At 43.0% G+C, this 20,904-nt stretch overlaps 1 protein-coding gene across 1 annotated transcript in view; it reads right to left on the bottom strand.

Moving 5' to 3' along the window:
* Positions 1 to 1,583: 1,583 nt before the first annotated feature.
* The window catches only part of UBASH3B (ubiquitin associated and SH3 domain containing B), a 114,273-nt gene continuing 94,952 nt past the window's right edge, over positions 1,584 to 20,904 (bottom strand). Inside the window, exons 9-14 of the mRNA XM_060787009.2 lie at positions 20,775 to 20,897; positions 13,770 to 13,862; positions 12,643 to 12,787; positions 10,513 to 10,619; positions 10,240 to 10,349; positions 1,584 to 8,461 (exon numbers count right to left, since the gene is read on the bottom strand). Of these exons, the coding sequence (XP_060642992.2) occupies positions 8,324 to 8,461; positions 10,240 to 10,349; positions 10,513 to 10,619; positions 12,643 to 12,787; positions 13,770 to 13,862; positions 20,775 to 20,897 (716 nt within the window). The 3' untranslated portion in view covers positions 1,584 to 8,323. The remainder of the gene's footprint in view (positions 8,462 to 10,239; positions 10,350 to 10,512; positions 10,620 to 12,642; positions 12,788 to 13,769; positions 13,863 to 20,774; positions 20,898 to 20,904) is intronic.

Consider the following 20,904-nt stretch of genomic DNA (forward strand, 5'->3'; position numbering starts at 1 on the left):
TTCCAGCTTGTCAACATCTCCCTTCAATTATGGTGCCCAGAATTGGACACAATATTCCAGGTGTGGTCTAACCAAGGCAGAATAGAGGGGTAGCATGACTTCTCTGGATCTAGATACTAGACTCCTATTGATGCAGGCCAAAATCCCACTGGCTTTTTTGCCACTGCATCACATTGTTGATATTACAGACTCAGAGCAAATATTGTAGGTCTCACAGACTCAGAGCAAATATTGGACCATAATAAGGATATCCTATTTACTTATATGTCAATGGTGGCGAGTATTGCCTATGTGAAACTTTGGAAATTGGACAAGACACCAGATATTGATGATTGGATAAGCAAATTAAAAGAAATTAGAGACATGGACAAATTAACCTTTTTTTTAACACCTCAGGAAGCTTAATTAAAAGGACTGATCGGAACCCTGTTGAGGAATATGAAAAGGAAAAAGAAACATAAATATTTACTTAATTATGGGCTTTTTACCTTATTTTTTCTAGATATACATATATATTTGAATTTATGAAGCAAGAATGAGAATTGCAGGGGCACAGAATGGAAGTCAATGGGACTTTTTTCTTTTTTCTTCTGTTTCCTACTTTACTATCAACTCAATGTTCTCCCACTTTTTATGTAAAATAGTAAAATGTTTTTCCTTTTGTGGATAATAAAATTTATATGGAAAAAACATTCAACTATGTTTTGAATACATTCAACTATGTGTTGAATAAGAATACATTCAACTTTGTGAGTTGGGCATAAGGAGAATACATTCAACTATGTGTTGTCGAAAGCTTTTGTGGCCAGAATCACTGGGTTGCTGTGAGTTTTCCGGGCTGTGTGGATATGAAGCATTCTCTTCTGACGTTTCACCCACATCTACAGCAGGCATCCTCGGAAGTTGTGAGGTCTGTTGGAAACTAGGCAAGTGAGGTTTATATATCTGTGGAATGACTAGGGTTGGAGAAAGAACACCCAGAGAATAGGGGAATTCCAGACAGGAAACAATCATGGGCAGCTAACACCTCCCAACAATGGATTCCCCTGGGCATGTGGCAGCCAAGCTTTGAAGCTGCAAGGCTAATCAAGCTGGCCAATCACAACATTCACACTTGCCTCAAAAATCTTCAGAGGTTGTGAGGCAAGTGAGGTTTATATATCTGTGGAATAATGTCCAGGGTGGGAGAAAGAACTCTTGTTTGCTTGAGGCAAGTATGAATGTTGCAATTGGCTGTCTTCATTAGCATTTAATCACCTTGCAGCATCAAAGTCTGGCTGCTTCCTACCTGGTAAAATCCTTTTTGGGACATGCTAACTGACTCTGGGGAAAATGGAAGGAAAAAAGAAGAGGGGCCGACTAAGGGCAAGATGGATGGATGGTATCCTTGAAGTGACTGGATTGACCTTGAAGGAGCTGGGGGTGGTGACGACCAACAGGGAGCTCTGGCCTGGGATGGTCCATGAAGTCATGAAGAGTTGGAAACGACTGAACTAATGAACAACAGCTGACTCTGATTGATCAGAGTTGTAGTATTTTGGAGACAAATAATAAGTTGGAGAAAAAGCACTTTCTGCACAGTGTTTGTGAGAAATTCTGACCACTTTCTTTTTATTGAGATCAATGCATTTTTCCTAGTGACAAACTGTGAAAGATGAGCAGTAATAGAAACCAAACATAATCAGTTATGAGCTTTTTTGGGAAAACAATAACCGCACCGGATCCTAATGAAAATCTTATGAAAGAGGCATACAATTGTCTCCCTTCTTCTTGTAAATCTCTCCAACAATGGAACAGAGCTTGGGAAAGATTTTTGGAGGGTTGCTACACCCCAGAATCCCCCAACCAGCATGGGCGAATGCTGGGAATTGTAGTTCAAAAAGTAATCTTTCCAAGCGCTGAACTTAAGGTTTGTTGCTTTATTAGCACCGGTTCCTTTAGAAAAGAAACTAAACTTGACTCGAAAAATACTGTGAACACAATTCTTCCTTTTCTTCTTTAGAGAAACTTAACATTTAGGAGGAAAAACCCTTTTAGAATGATCCAAAAATAGTCTTTTTTTCTGAGATTATGGAAGGACCTTCCCTCTCCATCCCTGAATAGAACGGGTTCTTCAAAATACGGACACCCCAATGTTTTCATGCTTTCCGAGAGGTTCAGTCTCACAACATTCAGTGGTATTTTACTCCCAAATAAATGTTCATAGAATATCTGTGGAAATAGTGAAGTAACCCAACGAGATTGTTAATAAGGGAATTGCTTTGGGAACGACCCGAGGAACAAAGGTTTCGTCAATGGAAGCGTTTGGTACATTTTGTTGTGACTCAGCCATTACTCTGTACAGTACATTAAGTATCAATAACTTGCAAACAGTTAGTGCAAAAACACTTCTTTCCCCCGACTGAAAAGCGACCTCCCCATATTAAATATACACCAGAAACCCACATTTTGGTTTTGATTGTCATTCTTGGCTCATTAAAAGTCCATTAAAAGTCTCCCACAAAAGCAGATTCCGGAGAAGGCATACGCTCGCTCATTTTCAGAATTTCTGTACATAGCCAAAAATAGTTTAAATTACATATATCTCTCTATGTGTCTTTGTGTCTGTGTCTATGTATATATGTATATATATATTCCAAAAATACCAGCAGCAGTAACAAAATACAAACAACGCAGTTGGCTTTCCTGCTATCGTTCACTTTTATCTCCCTAACTTTGTCACTATACATCCCTGGTTTAAAAGAAATGCATTGGAAAATGCCCTGCTGCCCTTTCCAGGTCAAATGTACGCCGTATGCTTTAAGTACTAAATATACATATTGCACACAAGTCATTGCCTGTCAACTGCTTCGGTTCAGTGCCTATTGGATGTCCTTCGAAACTTCCATATTAGAGGTAATTCTGTTCTAATACAAGGGAAAGGGCCTATTCACACTATACAATAATAGCATTATGTTTCCATTGTAAACAGCTAGGGCTACATTCGATATTTCACTAAATACAAATTCTAGGATTCCACAGGATGTTGCCATGGCAGTTACAGTGGAATCATAGTGCTATAACTTCATAGTGTGTATGGGCTAGAAATGTGAATTGAATTAAGCTTTCTCCAAGTTAGCCATGTGGCAAAGCTGGAGTGTCCCCTATCATTCACTCAGATTATTTATCTGCATCTTACAACTTGGTTCGCTTGTTTGGTTTTTTGAAAGCAATGGATGGATAATCATCATGAAACATGGACAGGGAAATGAAAGGACTGATGGTGAGAACAGCTTGGGAAGAAAGGCAACTGCCGTTTTGTGGTCCTTCAAGCATGGGAGACCATTCCTATCTGATGTCCTCCTTCTGTGTGACATGGGAACTGTAGACCATCATGTCTGGATGGTGCCAGATTGGAGAAGGTTGGAAGATAACACACTTTCATTATTCTGGAAACATTGTCTCTAGATCTTCATAAAGCTGGAAGAGACCTCATGGGCCATCATGATGCAGCCCATCATGTCTGGATGGTGGGGCCAGATTGGAGAAGGTGGTGCCAGATTAGAGAAGCTTGGAAGATAACACATTTTCATTTCTTTGGAAACATTGTCTCTAGATCTTCAGAAAGCTGGAAGAGACTTCGTGGGCCATCATGATGCAGCCCATCATGTCTGGATGGTGGCAGATTGGAGAAGGTTGGAAGAAAATACACTTTCATTCCTTTGGAAACATTGCCTCCAGATCTTCATAAAGCTGGAAGAGACCTCGTGGGCCATCATGATGCAGCCCATCATGTTTGGATGGTGCCAGATTGGAGAAGGTTGGAAGATAACACATTTTCATTCCTTTGGAAACATTGTCTCTAGATCTTCATAGAGTTGGAAGAGACCTGGTGGGACATCCAGTCCAAGCCCTTGCCAAGAAGCAGGAAAATCACATTCAAAACACCCCTGACAGATGGCCATTCAGCCTCTGTTTAAAAGCCTCCAAAGAAGGAGCCTCCACTGGACTTCAAGGCAGAGAGTTCTATTGTTGAACAGATCTCACAGTCAGGAAGGTCTTCTCAAGGTTCAGGTGGAATCTCCTTTCCTGTAGTTTGAAGCCATTGCTCCGTATCTCCCGGGCAGCACAAAAAAGCTTGCTCCGTCCTCCCTATGACTTCCTCTCACATACATTTATACATGGCCCTTATCATGTCTCCTCTCAGCCTTCTCTTCTGCAGCCTAACATGCCCAGCTCTTTAAACCGCTCCTCATAGGGCTTGTTCTCCAGACCCTTGATAATTTTAGTCACCTTTCTTTGGACACATTCCAGTTTATCAACATATCCCTTCAACTGTGGTGCCCAGAATTGGACACAGTGTGGTCTGACCAAGGCAGAATAGAAGGGTAGCATCAATTCCTTGGATCTAGACACTATACTCCTATTTATGGAGGCCAAAACCCCACTGGCTTTTTTAAGCTGCTGCATGACACTGCTGGCTCATGTTTAACTTGTTGTCCATGAGGACAACTTCCTTCTCCTTGTAAATTAAGACCAAGATAACCAATGCTTTGACTCAGTGGTGGTCCTAGTTGGGATCTCATTTTTAATCTATTTGTTTTGATATGAATTATCATCTGGAAGTTCCCATCTTGGCCTGGTTGCATGACATGTGAAAGTATCTCAAGATGCTTTGTGTCCAGTCTCAGTTGAGTAAGAAAGGAATTCTCTTGCATCCAAAGTGAAAGGACTGGCACCATGAAGTCAGTGGTAGAGATCAACTCCTCAAGCCCTCTACGTTAGTGAAAGTTTTGATGTAGATATCAAAAGATATTAGTGGCACCTCAAACAAATACTTTGGTCAAAATGTCTCACCACTTCCAGGTGATCTCATATAAAAACATAGTTTCTTCTAACACCAGTGTCCCAGAAATGCACACATAGTACTTTATTTGCACCTCAACCTCCCTTCGTATCCTGAAGTCAATTTATATCTTCTTGTGGGACTCATGGCCATTTCAATTCATGTAAACAGGACTTCTATTTAACAAGGATCCTGGTTTTCCTAAGCTTGAAATAAAACCTAAAGTAGATTCACTACACTTCCAACTTGAAAGCCATGGACTTCCACATAATGCATTGGACCCAATGGGAAATTATAATTAAAATAGACTGACACTGGGGGAAAATGTTAAGAGTTGCTCAAGAGGGATACTAGGTTATGATGATGGGTTTGACAATCTGCATATATCTACTCTCTCTTGGTGGACAGGAAAAGTGATTTAAAGATGGGCTTAAAGCCAACCTTAAAAACTGTGGCATAGATGCCGAAAACTGGGAAGCTCTGGCCCTTGAGCAATCTAACTGGAGGTCAGCTGAGACCAGCAGTGCTGCAGAATTCGAAGAGGCATAATGGCGGGCGAAAGGGAGAGATGTGTCAAGAGGAAGGTACGTCAAGCCAACCCTGACTCGGACAATCTTCCACCTGGAAACCGATGTCCTCACTGTGGGAGAACATGCGGATCAAGAATATGGCTCCACAGCCACCTATGGACCCACCGCCAAGACTCTACACTTGGAGGACCATCATCCTCAGGCTACGAGGAATTGCCTAAGTAGGTAAGGATAATTGCAGATCTTGGAACCATTCATTTTGTAACTCCAAGCATCTCCCATTTAACATGGGTAGATTCTGGGAGTTGTAACTTTTAAAAAGGTAATTTTTCCAAGCTCTATCTGTTATTTCCAATGGCCACTTTGGGGCAATGAAGCTGATCAAACATAACCATGATTTGGTAACCTGACTAAAATATCCAAGACTGTACTAAAGAATAATTGTGAAGAGCCTTTCCTTACACAGGGAACTGGGAATGTCTATTGTGTACACAGATATAGTGTAGAACAGTGTAACTCAAGGCAGCGGTGCATGGATCTGTGCTAGTCCATGAACTATTGGCTGCTGGTCCACAGGAAAAAAAGAAACAACAAAAGAGGTTTAAAGATGAGCTTAAAACTAACCAAAAACAAACTGATATCTGGGAAGCCCTGGTCCTTGAGCGTTCTAACTGGAGGTCAGCTGTCACCAACAGTACGATGGATTTTGAAGAGGGACAAATAGAGGACGAAAGGGAGAAATGAGCCGAGAGGAAGGTGCCTCAAACAAAACCTTGTTGGGACCACCTTCCATCTGGAAATATATGTCCTCACTACAAAAGAACATGCAGATCGTGAATAGGTCTTCATAGTCACTTATGGACTCACCACCAAGACTCTGTCCTTGGAAGACAATCAAACCTGGCCTCAAGGTGGTGGTGATGAACCAAGGTACTTGTTTATAAAGCTATTGTCCTCCCAACTATGCTATATGCCCGCGAGACGTGGACTGTCTACAGACGTCACGTGCAATTCCTGGAACGATTCCATCAGTGCTGCCTCTGGAAAATCCTGCAAATCTCTTGGGAAGACAGGTGAACAAATGTCAATGTGCTGGAAGAAGCAAAGACCACCAGCATTGAAGTGATGGTCCTCCGCCATCAACTCCGTTGGACCATCTCCCAAAGCAGTTGCTCTACTCCGAACTCAAGAATGGGAAATGCAAAACTGGTGGGCAGGAAAAGAGATTTAAAGATGGGTTCAAAGCCAACCTTAAAAACTCTGGCATAGACACTGAGAACTGAGAAGCCCTTGAGCACTCTAACTGGAGGTCAGCTGAGACCAGCAGTGCTGCAGAATTTGAAGAGGCATTAATGGAGGGTGAAAGGGAGAAATGTGTCAAGAGGAATGTGCATCAAGCCAACCCTGTCTGGGACCACCTTCGACCTGGAAACCGATGTCCTCACTGTGGAAGAACATGCGGATCAAGAACGCAGCTCCACAGCCACCTACGGACCCGCCGCCAAAACGCTATACTTGGAGGACCATCATCCTTGGGCGATGAGGAATTGCCTAAGTAAGTAAGGATAACTGCAGATCTTGGAAACATTCATATTTTAGCTCCAAACATCTCCCATGGGTAGGCTCTCGGAGTTGTAATTTTAAAAAGGTAACTTTTCTCACTGCGGGAGAAGATACAGATAGAGAATAGAGCTCCAAAGTAACCTACGGACCCATGGCCAGAACACTGATCCTGGAAGACTGTCCTACTTAGACAATGAGGGATCACTTAAGTAAGTAAGTATGTAAGTAAGTAAGGTGATGATGATGATGATGATGATCTGACTCTGTTGCTCTGATGTAGCATAACGGTTGCTTTCAGAATTTGCTGTTACAGAAAAGAAACACCCACTAAGAGTAAACATGGATCCTTAACAGTCCTAGTCCATGGGGCTGCACATCTTTGAACGGAGAACACAAACACGAAAAGAAGTGGTGAACATAGCTGGCACCAGTGGTTCATAGAACTGAATAGTTGCTCATGACCAAAACCATGAAGCCCATCAACACACCTAACACCACCATTTTGGTTATCGTGGGACACTTGTGAGCATGCTCATTCATGAGTCACAAGATGGTGAGGGTGAATGTGGCATGGTAGACCCAAGACCACACGCAGCATCTCCATGTGCCCTCAAAAAATACAGTGCTTTGTTAACATGGTTGAAGATCATCAAGTGCTGAGAAGTTGAAATGATGTGGGAACCAGCCCTTCAATTCTAAATTGGTTCCCACCAAGATCTCCCTTTTGTCTTTTGAACATATAGATATATTACACACTTGAAATGGAAATAAACGAGGAACGTGATCCTATGCTAAGTGGGACAAGAACACGACCCTCTTTTCCGCAGCGATATTTGGAGGGCGGAGAGGGATCTTGCAGAATGGAGGTATAACAATGCAGCTAAAGATGGCATTGGACCATTTGTGTGCACGCTATCCAAAATGCCTCAGAACAAAATGGCACAGTTCAATTCCATTAAAAAAAATAGACCAACGAACAACAAATTTCCACAATTTAGAGCGCATCCTAATGGTGACTAACGTTACGCAGAAGGCAGTGAAGACTGGTTTTCCTCCTTGGAGCTTAATTCAAGGTGTTTTGTGTGTGTATTTTTTAAGAAAATCATATATTAAAGCTCAGTAGCTTACGTCACAAAGACATTTCTGCTGGACAGAAGCCTAGAGACCGAGTGAGTAGGTGTTTGGAGCACATGAATATTTGTCCACAATCCAAGCATGCGTCTACACTGACCTATTTTTTTTTCCTAGACGCACAAACACCACTCTGTGGAAGATATGCTAGAGGGTTATTTTTTAAATCCATCGAGAGGGTTATGAATAATGTCCTCCTCTGTCAGTAATTTAAAAAAGAAGGAGATGCTCCAATGTGCAAGAGATTCTTGCACTACGGTTGTGTCCTTCCATTTTATTCCTGTAGTAAAGTTTCTCTCCAGTTAAAGCCGCCAGTCGGTCCGTGAGTAAGCGGAAGGATCGGGGGGTCCGTCAGTTGCCACAAACCCGTGTCGCCAAGTTCTTCACAGCAACAGAAGCCCAAATATGGAATCTGCAGGGCAAAATAAAAAGGAGAAAGTGAGATAAGAAATACAAGAGAAGTTCCTCAGCCTTTGACCACTTAGCTTCCCAAATCTCTGAGCCCTGGGCAAGCTTCTTGAAGTTGGTATGAACTCAAATCCAAAGCTGAAAAACCATTCAAGAAATATGCAAATACATACTATTTGAAAGAAAAGTAGGAATGTTTCCAGGGAAGATGAAAACAGTTGTAGTCAATGGACACAAGTACGGCACCAATTCTTTATTATTATTGTTGTTGTTGTATTGTCGAAGGCTTTCATGGCTGGAATCACTGGGTTGTTGTAGGTTTTTTCGGGTTATATGGCCATGTTCTAGAGGCATTCTCTCCTGACATTTTGCCTGCATCTATGACAAGCATCCTCAGAGGTAGTGAGGTCTGTTGGAACTAGGAAAATGGGTTTATATATCTGTAGAATGACCAGGGTGGGAGAAAGAACTATTGTCTGTTGGAGCTAGGTGTGAATGTTTCAACTGACCATCTTGATTAGCATTTGATGGCCTGGCAGTGCCCAGGGCAATCTTTTGTTGAGAGGTGATTAGATGTGCCTGATTGTTTCCTCTCTGTTGTTTTGCTGTTGTAATTTTAGTTTTTTAAATACTGGTAGCCAGATTTTGTTCATTTTCATGGTTTCCTCCTTTCTGTTGAAATTGTCCACATGCTTGTGGATTTCAATGGCTTCTCTGTGTAGTCTGACATGGTGGTTGTTGGAGTGGTCCAACATTTCTGTGCTCTCAAATAATATGCTGTGTCCAGGTTGGTCCATCAGGTGCTTTGCTATGGCTGACTTCTCTGGTTGAAGTAGTCAGCAGTGCCTTTCATGTTCCTTGATCCATGTTTGGGCAATGCTGCTGCGTTTGGTGGTCTCTATGGAGACTTGTCCACAGCTGCATGGTACACGGTAGACTCCTGCAGAGGTGAGAGGATCCCTCTTGTCCTTTGCTGAATGTAGCATTTGTTGGATTTTCTTGGTGGGTCTGTAGATCGTTTGTAGGTTGTGTTTCCTCATCAGCTTCCCTATGCGGTCCGTGGTTCCCTTGATGTATGGCAAGAACACTTTTCCTCTGGGTGGATCTTTGTCTTGACTCTCGTGGCTTCTTCTCGATTGTCTTGCAGCTCTTCTGATGTCTGAGGTGGAGTATCCATCGGCCTGGAGAGCCCAGTTGAGGTGGTTCAGTTCATCTTGGAGGAGGTGGGGTTTGCAGATTCTTTTTGCAAGGTCCACCAGGGCTTTACTGGTGCTTCTTTTTTGACTTGAGTGATGGTTGGAGTTTTTATGTAGATATCTATTTGTGTGTGTGGGTTTTCTGTAAACGGTGTGACCCAATTGTTTATCTGGTTTACGGATGACTAGGACATCTAGAAAAGGCAGTCCTCCTTCATTTTCTTTTTCCATGGTGAATTGGATGTTTGGGTGGATGCTGTTCAGATGGTCCAGGAACCTGTTGAGTTCTTCTTCTCCGTGGCTCTAAATGGTGAAAGTGTCATCCACATATCTGAACCATATCGTGGGCTTGCATGTGTTGATGCTAAAATAATATGCATGCAAGATAATCCTCTTAAAGAAACTTTCTCCCCTGCTGCCTTCTAAATCCCCAAAGAGTAGGCTGCAATTATCATGCGCTATTGTTGACAGTGCAAAACAGTGGTCCACAATGTTTCATGCACTTTCTGAACAAAGCATGTTTGCATCGCATAATCTTTGGACAAAAGCACACAAAGGCTTTATTTTACTGGTAGAAATTTCTTACCTTTCTGACCATCTGTACAAAGTCCTTGGCATTTTGCGGCGACAGTCCTTGCAGCTGGCAGGTACATGCCTCCAGTGAGGAAGCATGAGCCACTATCAAAACGTTCGTCCCTGAAGAAAGAGAACAGATAAAACACAAGATGGTACATGGCACAAACTCTCTGTGGATATGCATTTTGGAGATCTTGGTCAACATCAAGTGATGAAGAAAACCAACCAACAAATCCAGCCTTGGAAGACTTGGAAGACAAATTGGGTTGTTTTTCAAACTTGCCTTTGGCTTTACATTCACTGAGGATCTCTTTCGTTACTTGATAGCTTCTGCTGATGTATGTGTCATACGGCTCCGAAATACCTAATTTGCTTACAGGTATATGAGGTCTGTGGAGGACATACAGATGTAGAGAAAAAGAAAGATTAGAAAAAAGGCACTAAATGTATAGAGATTACTAAGGACAACAAGCAAGTCTTGGTATTGGAATCCACTGGATATGTATGCGCCTTCAGAGCGCCACCAACACTGCCCTTTAATGCAGTTTCAAACTGCATTATAGGGTCAGTGTAGACCACGCCTGGTGTAGACTCATCTAATGCACTCCAATGCAGTTAAATTACATTATATGAGCTACACCATTTATTTATTGTATTGTTAAAGGTTTTCATGGCTGGAATCACTGAGTTGTTGAAGGTTTTTCGCGCTATATGGCCATGTTCTAGAAGCATTCTCTCCTGATGTTTTGCCTGCATCTATGGCAAGCATCCTCAGAGGTTGTGAGGTCACAACTATTTATTTATTGTATTGTCAAAGGCTTTCATGGCTGGAATCACTGGGTTGTTGTAGGTTTTTCGCGCTATATGGCCATGTTCTAGAAGCATTCTCTCCTGACGTTTTGCCTGCATCTATGGCAAGCATCCTCAGAGGTTGTGAGGTCACAACTATTTATTTATTGTATTGTCGAAGGCTTTCATGGCTGGAATCACTGAGTTGTTGTAGGTTTTTTGTGCTATATGGCCATGTTCTAAAAGCATTCTCTCCTGACGTTTTGCCTGCATCTATGGCAAGCATCCTCAGAGGTTGTGAGGTCACAACTATTTATTTATTATATTGTTGAAGGCTTTCATGGCTGGAGTCACTGGGTTGTTCTAGGTTTTTCAGGTTATATGGCCATGTTCTAGAAGCATTCTCTCCTGACATTTCGCCTGCATCTATGGCAAGCATTCTCAGAGGTTGTGCATCTATGGCAAGCATCCTCAGAGAACCTCACAACCTCTGAGGATGCTTGCCACAGATGCAGGTGAAACATCAGGAGAGAATGCTTCTACAACATGGCCATATAGCCGGAATAACCTACAACAACCCTATTTATTTATTTATTTATTTATTTATTTATTTATTTATTTATTTACCCTATTTATACCCTGCCTTTCTCTACCCAGAAAGGGACTCAAGGCTGCTTATAACAGAAGCAATTATTTAATGCCTTAAAACACATACAATTCCAAAATCTTCAAAATGAAAAATGAAAAATAATACATATTAGATATTTAAAAACATTCCATTCCCTATTAAAATCACTCCATCTATAAATAACACTTTCAAACCAGGAACAGAAAAAGTTTCAAATTTTGTTTGGGATGTATTTATGACCTTTGTGGAGACAACACTGGGGGGTATATCACAACTTTTGCTCTCAACAGATACATAATAGAGATATGCAGTTATAAGACACATATAATATATAATGTATGTTCACATACACATCTATTATAAATTCTGATTGAGGAGGAAGCCATATTACATTTTCTGCCTAGTTTGGAGGAAGTCAGCAATGCTATCAGCCAACAAAAAAATAACAAAGCCAGCGGACCTGATGGGATCCCTGATGAAATATTTAAAGAGGGTGAACCTGACTTGACACTCTACTCCTCCGGCTCATTGAAAAAGTTTGGGTGACCGAGAAAATCCCAGCAAACTTCAAGGATGCCACCATCATCACCCCCCCCCCCCTTTTCTTTAAAAAAGGGAAATAACAGATTGAAGAAACTATCAAGGTATCCTCCTTCTAACCTCTGCTGGGAACATTCTCACAAGAATCCAAGTTTCAAACTGCATCATATGGCAGTGCAGATTGGACCCAAATCACCTGTTGAATTGTGACCACAGAGGAAATACAGCTGCTCTTTTTATTTGTCATTTTCTCCTATATATGACCAGTGGTGGATCTCAATTACAGTAGTCCCATTGAAGCAATGGGCTTGTCTAAGTGCCACATTACCATTCACCAATGTAGTAAATGGATCTACTTTAGTGGGAATTAGTACTTAGACTGTTTTAGATTCTTGTGCCCCATCTGCACAAGAAACAATAACAAAACGAGGTTAATAGTGTGCCAGCCTTCCTTACCTATATGTTGTGTCAACACTAAGATTGGCTGCAGCTAAATCCATAGGAGGGATCCAAGCGGGCAGGGAACTCCCAGACACCCATTTTGTCCACTCAAATAAACCCGGCTCAACTCGAATCTTCAGGCTGTTCTCTTGCTGTAAACCTACAAAGTTGAGAATTAAAATAAGGGCTGGTCAATGGAGAAATCCATTCACATCTAAGCAGGGTTCAAGGAGCTGCATTGAATCTAGTCCTGAGGAACTCATTTAAATCAATCAGATATAGGGAAGTGGGGGCCAACAATTCTTGTTCTTTGATTTAGCTTACTTTAGTTCTGATTAATACTGGATTTATCCTCAAGAGATGATACTGAATAGTATATCCGATTTTGAATTACTTTTTTATTTCTTTAACTACAAATCCAGTCATTTTAATTAATTGCAGTCTTCAGGGATGGAAAGGAGTTAACACAGATGTGATATGTACAAATAGTACAACAATGCTTAATAACATTTGCCATTTCTAAGTGTATTTTGAGCCCTTCAATACTTCTCACATACATTATTTTGGTTGTTTTCACAGCAAGTCAACTCAGTTTGCAAATTGGTGGTGGTGCTTAGGATGTTTGCCCATCTCTTGCCCAAAAAACAGCATTTTTTAAATTGCGTCAGAAGTGACTTCTGGTGTGAGAGAATTGGTCATGTGCAGAGACATTGCCAGAGGACACCATCCTGTGGGAGGCTTGTCTCATGTCCCCGCATGGGAAGCTAGAGCTGACAGATAGGAGCTCACCCCATCTCGTGGATTTGAACCACCAACCTTCAGGTCAGCAGTTCAGCTGGCACAAGGGTTTAACCCATTGCACTACTTCAGCTCCTGCATCAGTGATTGCTTAAGAAGAAGCTCTGACCTTTTCTTTCCAGCGCAACCAAGAAAAACATTTCACATGCACAAAATATGTGAAGCAAAGAGGAAATTTTCACATTCGTGCAACTCCAACCATAGGTTTTGTGTGACCTTTGGGAGAAGGATTTGTGCACTTTCACCCCCTTTCCCATTCAATACTGTTGGCTAATGAAAAGAGACACAATTCCTTCACCTAGGTGACACGAACAAGTCAAGCCACTTTGCGGACCTTTTCTTACCTTTCAAAATATAGTGTGCCGTCTGTACGCAGCGCAGCGATGGGGAGCAGTAGATGTGGTGGATGATGGTGTTGCTTTCCAGAAGGGCCTCACCTGAATCAAAGCAGACATTCAAAATAAGGCTGTCACATTTCTGCAAGAAAGAGAGGCCTGTCGATGGTGCATAGCTCAAATGTGCCTTCGCTCTTTGTGTGTACTGCAGTTCCTCTCCTATCTCTGTTAAAGTTCTCTGCCCCGGAAATAAAGAAATATCTCTTATTTTGGATTGATTGGGTATGGCTCACCCACCAGTGTCTTCAGCACTGTCTCAGGACCCATCTATACTGCCAGATAACGCTGTAGACTCATAAAATGCAGTTCAGTGCTGTTAAACTGCATTATATGAGCCTATACTAACTATATAATGTAGTTTTGAAGTATGTTGTATGGCCCTCATTCACTCACAAAACCTTTTCTGTGGAATTTGGAACTGGGATGGTGTTCTGTGCTTGAAAAGGTCAGGGATTTAGCCTGGAGCATCTTCAAACTAATTCCACCTAATTTTCACCATCTTCTTGGTGTGAAGATGACTGCAGATGCAGGCTGCAGCCAGGACATCAGAAGATGTTTCCTTCTTGGGAGGAGAGCAATGATTAATCTTGATAAAATAGTCAAGAGTAAAGACATGACACTGGCAACAAAGATCCGCATAGTTAAAGAAATGGTATGCCGTGTAGTAACCTATGGATGCGAGAGCTGGACCATAAGGAAGGCTGAGCGAAGGAAGATAGATGCTTTAGAATTGTGGTGCTGGAGGAAAGTTCTGAGAGTGCCTTGGACTGCGAGAAGATTCAACCAGTCCATCCTCCAGGGAATAAAGCCCAACTGCTCATTGGAGGGAAGGAGACTAGAGACAAAGATGAAGTACTTTGACCTCATAATAAGAAGAAAGGAAAGCTTAGAGAAGAGAATGATGCTGGGGAAAAGGGAAGGTAAAAGGAAGAGGGGCCGACCAAGGGCAAGATGGATGGATGGCATCCTTGAAGTGACTGGCTTGGTCTTAAAGGAGCTGCTGGTGTCAACCGCTGACAGGGAGTTCTGGCATGGGGTGGTCCATGAGGTCACAAAGAGTCAGAAGCGACTGAAGGAATAAGCAACAAAATCTTCCACCAAAAAGACATGCTCTCCATTTTTTTCCCTTTTAGGAAACAGCTTTTCTCTGTGTTTGTTTTCCCCAGAAGAGTCCATAGCTTCTCTGCAGGAATGCAGGTTTACAAGGCAACAACCGTTTCTCCATATTCATTGGCAGGGCCGTAGCCAGAAAAAATTTTCGGGAGGGGTTGAAATTTTCGGGGGGGGTGTGAAAATTTCGCAGGGGGGGTTGAAACTTGCCTCCTAGCTCACGCTGAAGCAAAGAGCACAGCAGGGGGCAGAGCAGCCTTCAATAGCCTGCAGCTCTGCCCCTGTCAACCACCTCCACCAAGTCTGGCCTCCTTAATGAGAGCATTCAACACCCCCCCCCCCCCCGCCAACTTGGTTGCTTCGCTACATCGGCTATTGCTGCAAGTAATGACAGTGTGAATAAATTGTCAATATTTGCTTGAAATAGTGCTTGCAGTTCTGGAGGGACTCTAATTTTTTGCATCTCATAGACTTAGCATGGGGATTTGGTTAACCAGTTAAAATTCATGAGTAAACCAGGTTTTTTTTAAAAATCTGAAACATTTCGGGGGGGGGGGGTTGAACCCCTAAAACCACCCCCTCACTACAGGCCTGTTCATTGGTGACTTTCCGAAATAAGTGCAAGTCTTGGCCAGTTATCTTATCCCTCAGTGGCTCCATTTAATAATGCAAAAAGCACTAATTTATTCTAATATTTATTGCTCTCCATCAATTTACTCCTGAATGAGATGGATTTCCTTTAGATAACTATATCTCAGTGTTGAAATCAGGAAATCTTGCAAATAGGGTAACCATTTCAGTTTTGAAACAAACAAAACACCATTCCCACTCTATTTGTATTGATTGCTACCTTCTTATTATTCTTTACTGAGCTACATTGTCATCACTTGTAATTAACATGTTTGCTCCAGTGCAAACATGTGATGGGGTAGCAATAGTGGCTAAACGCCTGCAGGTGGCACTCGTGTTGTTCATATTGCATGTTGTCTGTGCCTCCAAGGCCTCTTCTACACAGCCAGATAAACCAGGTTATCAAAGCAGAACAGCCACATTATCTGATTTGGATCAGCTTAGTCTACACTGCCATATAATCCAGTTCAAAGCACATAATGTGGATTTTATACAGCTGTGTAGAAGGGGCCCAAGTCTCATAGGTTCTTTTAGGCAAGGAATACACAGAAGTGGTTTTTCTTGCTCTTCTTAAATGATGGGGTTGCCAGATTTTGTTGTTGTTTATTCGTTCAGTCGCTTCCAACTCTTTGTGACCTCATGGACCAGCCCACGCTAGAGCTCCCTGTCGGCCATCACCACCCCCAGCTCCTTCAAGGTCAAGCCAGTCACTTCAAGGATACTATTGATCCATCTTGCCCTTGGTCAGCCCCTCTTCCTTTTTCCTTCCATTTTCCCCAGCATCACTGTCTTCTCTAAGCTTTCCTGTCTTCTCATGATGTGGCCAAAGGACTTCATCTTTGCCTCTAGTATCTTTCCCTCCAGTGAGCAGTCGGGCTTTATTTCCTGAAGTATGGACTGGTTGGATCTTCTTGTGGTCCAAGGCATTCTCGGAATTTTCCTCCAACAAACACTACAGTTTCAAACCATCTCTCTTCCTTCACTCAGCCTTCCTTATGGTCCAGCGCTCGCATTCATAGGTAACTATGGGGAATACCATTGCTTTAACTATGTGGATTCTTCTGGTCGCTTTAGCCAGTATTGCACCACCTGACATCTGCTGGGAAGTAGCAGCCAATAGTGAAAGGACCAAGGCAGTGGCATCCCCAGCTCATCCCCTGTTTGGGTATCAGCCAGCACATCAACGACTTAAATCAAGAAATAGTTTTCTAAGATCTACAGAGACACTTGCTGGAACACCTCAGCAAGCGAGAATCCAAAAGTGGCAGGCTCAAACCCAGAACCCCAACCAATGGCTGATACCAAATGAGAGACTCCCCCCTGGGCACACAGAAAACTGGGCAACTTGAAAGGCGCTGAACAGACTGCACTCTGGCACCACGAGATGCAGAGCCAACCTTCAGAAATGGGGCCACAGTATGGACTGGTTGGATCTTCTCGCTGTCCAAGGCACTCTCAGCACTTTCCTCCAACACCACAGTTCAAAAGCATCTATCTTCCTTCGCTCAGCCTTCCAGCTCTCACATCCGTAGATGACTACGAGGAATACCATTGCTTTAACTATGCGGATCTTCGTTGCCAGTGTCATGTCTCTACTCTTCACTATTTTATCGAGATTGTACATTGCTCTCCTCCGAAGAAGTAAATGGCTTCTGATTTCCTGGCTGCAGTCTGCATCTGCAGTAATCTTTGCACCTAGAAATATAATGTCTGTTACTGCCTCCACGTCTTCTCCCTTTATTTGGCAGTTATCAATTATTCTTGTCACCATAATCTTGGTTTTTTTTATGTTTAACTGGAACCCAGCTTTTGCACTTTTTTCTTTCACCTTGATTAAAAGGCTCCTCAGCTCATCCTCACTTTTGGCCACCAAAGAGGTGTCATCTGCATATCTAAGGTTGTTAATGTTTCTTCCAGCAATTTTAACAAAGCCAGCAGACCTGATGGGATCCCTTGTATTCGTCAAGCCCGCACATCACATGATGTGTTCTGCATACAATTTTAATAGGTCGGGTGAAAGTATACAACCCTGCCGTACACCTTTCCCAATCTTGAACCAGTCTGTTGTTCCATGGTTAGTTCTTACTGTTGCTACTTGGTCATTATACAGATTCCTCAGGAGAGAGACAAGGTGGCTTGGTATCCTCATACCACTGCTTAGAAATGGAGATGAGCACCAACCCCCAGAGTTGGACTTGACTAGACTTAATGTCAGGGGAAACCTTTACCTTTTACAGAACTTATCTTAACTTGGAGACTACCTGTATACTATACTGTTCTTGTGTAGTGTGAAAGGAACCCTTAGAAACTATATTGTCTCACTATCTTTTCTGGTGGCTTTTGTTTTCTACAATATGTGCTCAGCTCAGCATGTCACAGCAGCCGCGACACAGATTTGCAGCCAAATGTTTTTTCACTGCTGAACCCTGCAGTATGTGCAAATGGAGAGCGCAGCGGAAGCAATCTGCTCCAAACCCACCATGACGACTGATGAGTCTCTTCTCGCAAAGGGACTGGCACAAATGGCATTGCGGAAGGGCGGCGGTGCCACCCGCTGAACCTTGGAAGCCAAAAAAGTCAATGCTGATTGTGTGCAAATCAGAGCACCCTGACACTTTAATCAATTCATCACATGGTCTCCCAGCAATCGAAGACGTGGCATCTACTTCCCACAATGCTGCTGTTGCTAAATAAGTCAGGCACTACGCACTAAAGCACGTTACATTTTTAATGGACGATATTTCCCCATCTCCCTGGTCTCTCTTCCTTGAGTATCTGGGCCAGAGCCAATGCAAGAAATCTGTGCCTTACCAGCTGATCACAAACAGTAATGGAAGATCACAGTTTGAAGTGTGTAGGAGGGAGGCAGGAAGGAATGTTTTTGAAAAATTCCTCCAGCTCAGATTGATGTCTGAGCCTGAAGGGAGGAAAGCTCAAAGTGTATCTACACTGCAGAATTAATGCAGGTTGACCCCACTTCAAGTTGCCATGGCACAATGCCACAGCATCCTATGAGTTGTAGTTTGGGGAGGTTCCAGACTCTTTGGCAAAGAAGGCTGGGAATGCATATATGCATATCAAGTCATGTTCCAAGTTGTCCCTATGGGCAAGACTAACTATAGTGAAGAAAGCTATTTTAGGCTTGGAATAGCTTTTTTAAAAATCCCAGGAAGTGGCTTTAGGTCATTCCCTGTTTTGTAAAGAAAGCCTGTTTCAAGCTTAAAAGAGGTCTGTCCTCAACAGCCTTTAAACAGGCAAATATTAATACATTTTTGTTATTGTTGTTATTGTTTCTATTGTTTTTATATGGTTTATATTATATGTTAGTGTTTTAATTATTTTTATGTTATTGTAGGCATTGAATTTTGCCGTTTGTAAACAGCCCTGAGTTGCCTCCGGGCTGAGAAAGGTGGTATATAAATATGGTAAATAAATTAAATAAATAAATACATTTACACCATGTCATAACAGTGTGGGATATCTGCAAATTCTTTAAGAAAATTTGGATAGGGTTACACTCCCCCTGAAGATGCAGGTTCGCAGCTTGGATGTGATCCTGGACTCATCGCCGAGCCTGGAACCCCAGGTTTTGGTGGTGACCAGGAGAGCATTTGCACAGTGAAACTTGTGCGCCAGCTGCGCCCGTTCCTTGGGAAGTCTGACTTGGCCACTGTAGTTACATCCCGTATAGACTACTGTAATGCACTCTACATGGGGTTGCCTTTGAAGACTGCTTGGAAGCTTCAAATGGTCAAGTGGGTGGCAGCCAGGTTTCTAACGGGAGCAGCGCTCAGGGAACACACAACTCCTCTCTTGCGCCAGCTCCACTGGCTGCCAGTTTGCAACCAGGCACAATTCAAAGTGCTGGTTTTAGCCTATAAAGCCCTAAATGGTTCCGGCCCAGCCTACCTCTCCGAACGTATCTCTCCCTATGAACCAGCTAGGAATTTAAGATCTTCTGGGGAGCCCCTGTTCTCGATCCCGCTTTTATCGCAGACGTGCCTGGTGGGGATGAGAGACAGGGCCTTCTCAGTGGTGGTTCCTCGGCTATGGAACTTCCTTCCCAGAGATATAAGATCGGCCCCCTCCCTGTTGTTGTTCATTCGTTCAGTCGTCTCCGACTCTTCGTGACCTCATGGACCAGCCTACGCCAGAGCTCCCTGTCGGCCGTTACCACCCCCAGCTCCCTCAAGATCAGTCTTGACATCTCACCAATAACAACATCCAATTTGCCCTGGCTCATAGATCTTACATTCCAGGTTCCTATGGTGTGTTGATCTTTAGAGCATCGGATTCGTCGTTCGCCTCCAGTACCGTCGGCCGCTAGCCTTCCTTTCGGCTTTGAGCTAGCTGCGTCATCACATCTGGGGCTAGTTGAACTTATCCTCTGCTCCTCCCCAGTAGCATTTTGGCCATCTTCCGACCTGGGAGTCCCATCTTCCAATGGCATACCGACATATCTCTGGTTGTACTGGTCCATTTAGTTTTCTTGGCAAGGATACTGGAGTGGTTTGCCATTGCCTTCCCCAGGGATCACGCTTGGTCTGACCTCTCTGCCACAACCGTCCCGTCTTGGGTGGCCCTTCACGGTTTCGCTCATGACATCATTGAGGTGCTCAAGCTCCAGCGCCCCGCCAAGGCGGTGATCCTTACTGGTGTTTTATGTTTTTAATGTTTTTACAGGGTTTTTATAATACGTGTTAAATGTTTTTAATTTTGTTTTAATTTTGTTTATGTTCATTGTGGCATCGAATTGTGCCACTGTAAGCCACCTTGAGTTGCCTTCGGGCTGAGAAAGGCGGCATAGAAATGCTGTAAATAAATACATAAATAAATCAAAGGTTGGGAGAGGAGCCATGTGGTCTACCACCATCCACATTCTCTCCATTCCCATTCTAGATACGAGGCCAGAGTAACTTCTCAGAGAGTGAGACATAGCAAGTCTTTTTGGTAGCTTGAAGCAAACAACAGGATACTTTCTCAACTTCTTCAAAAAAACAGTTATCGATGAGCTGTTTTGACTTTACCACTGTCTATTGTAAGCATAGAAATATTTACCCAAGTTCTAATCCTGCTGCTGGCTGGGCAACGGACACCCATCCATGCAGGGAGCAAAGGGAACTCAAAGGCAAGGCTTTCCAAAAAGTTAAGCAATGAGTTTTGCATGGGAAGATGATTCATGGGAGTGCAAGCCCCAACCTGTCCCTGGCTTACCAACCAGCCTTGCTTGCGTGCATCCAAACACGGTGATGGGGGCATCCTTTTCATAATCCCTGAATCCGCCACTTCGTTGAGGTAGGCTGTGGGGCATGTTCAAGTTTGTGCGCACATACCGTCCTGCCAG

This window comes from Anolis sagrei, chromosome 7 (assembly GCF_037176765.1).
Source record: "Anolis sagrei isolate rAnoSag1 chromosome 7, rAnoSag1.mat, whole genome shotgun sequence".
Classification (NCBI taxonomy): Eukaryota; Metazoa; Chordata; class Lepidosauria; order Squamata; family Dactyloidae; genus Anolis; species Anolis sagrei.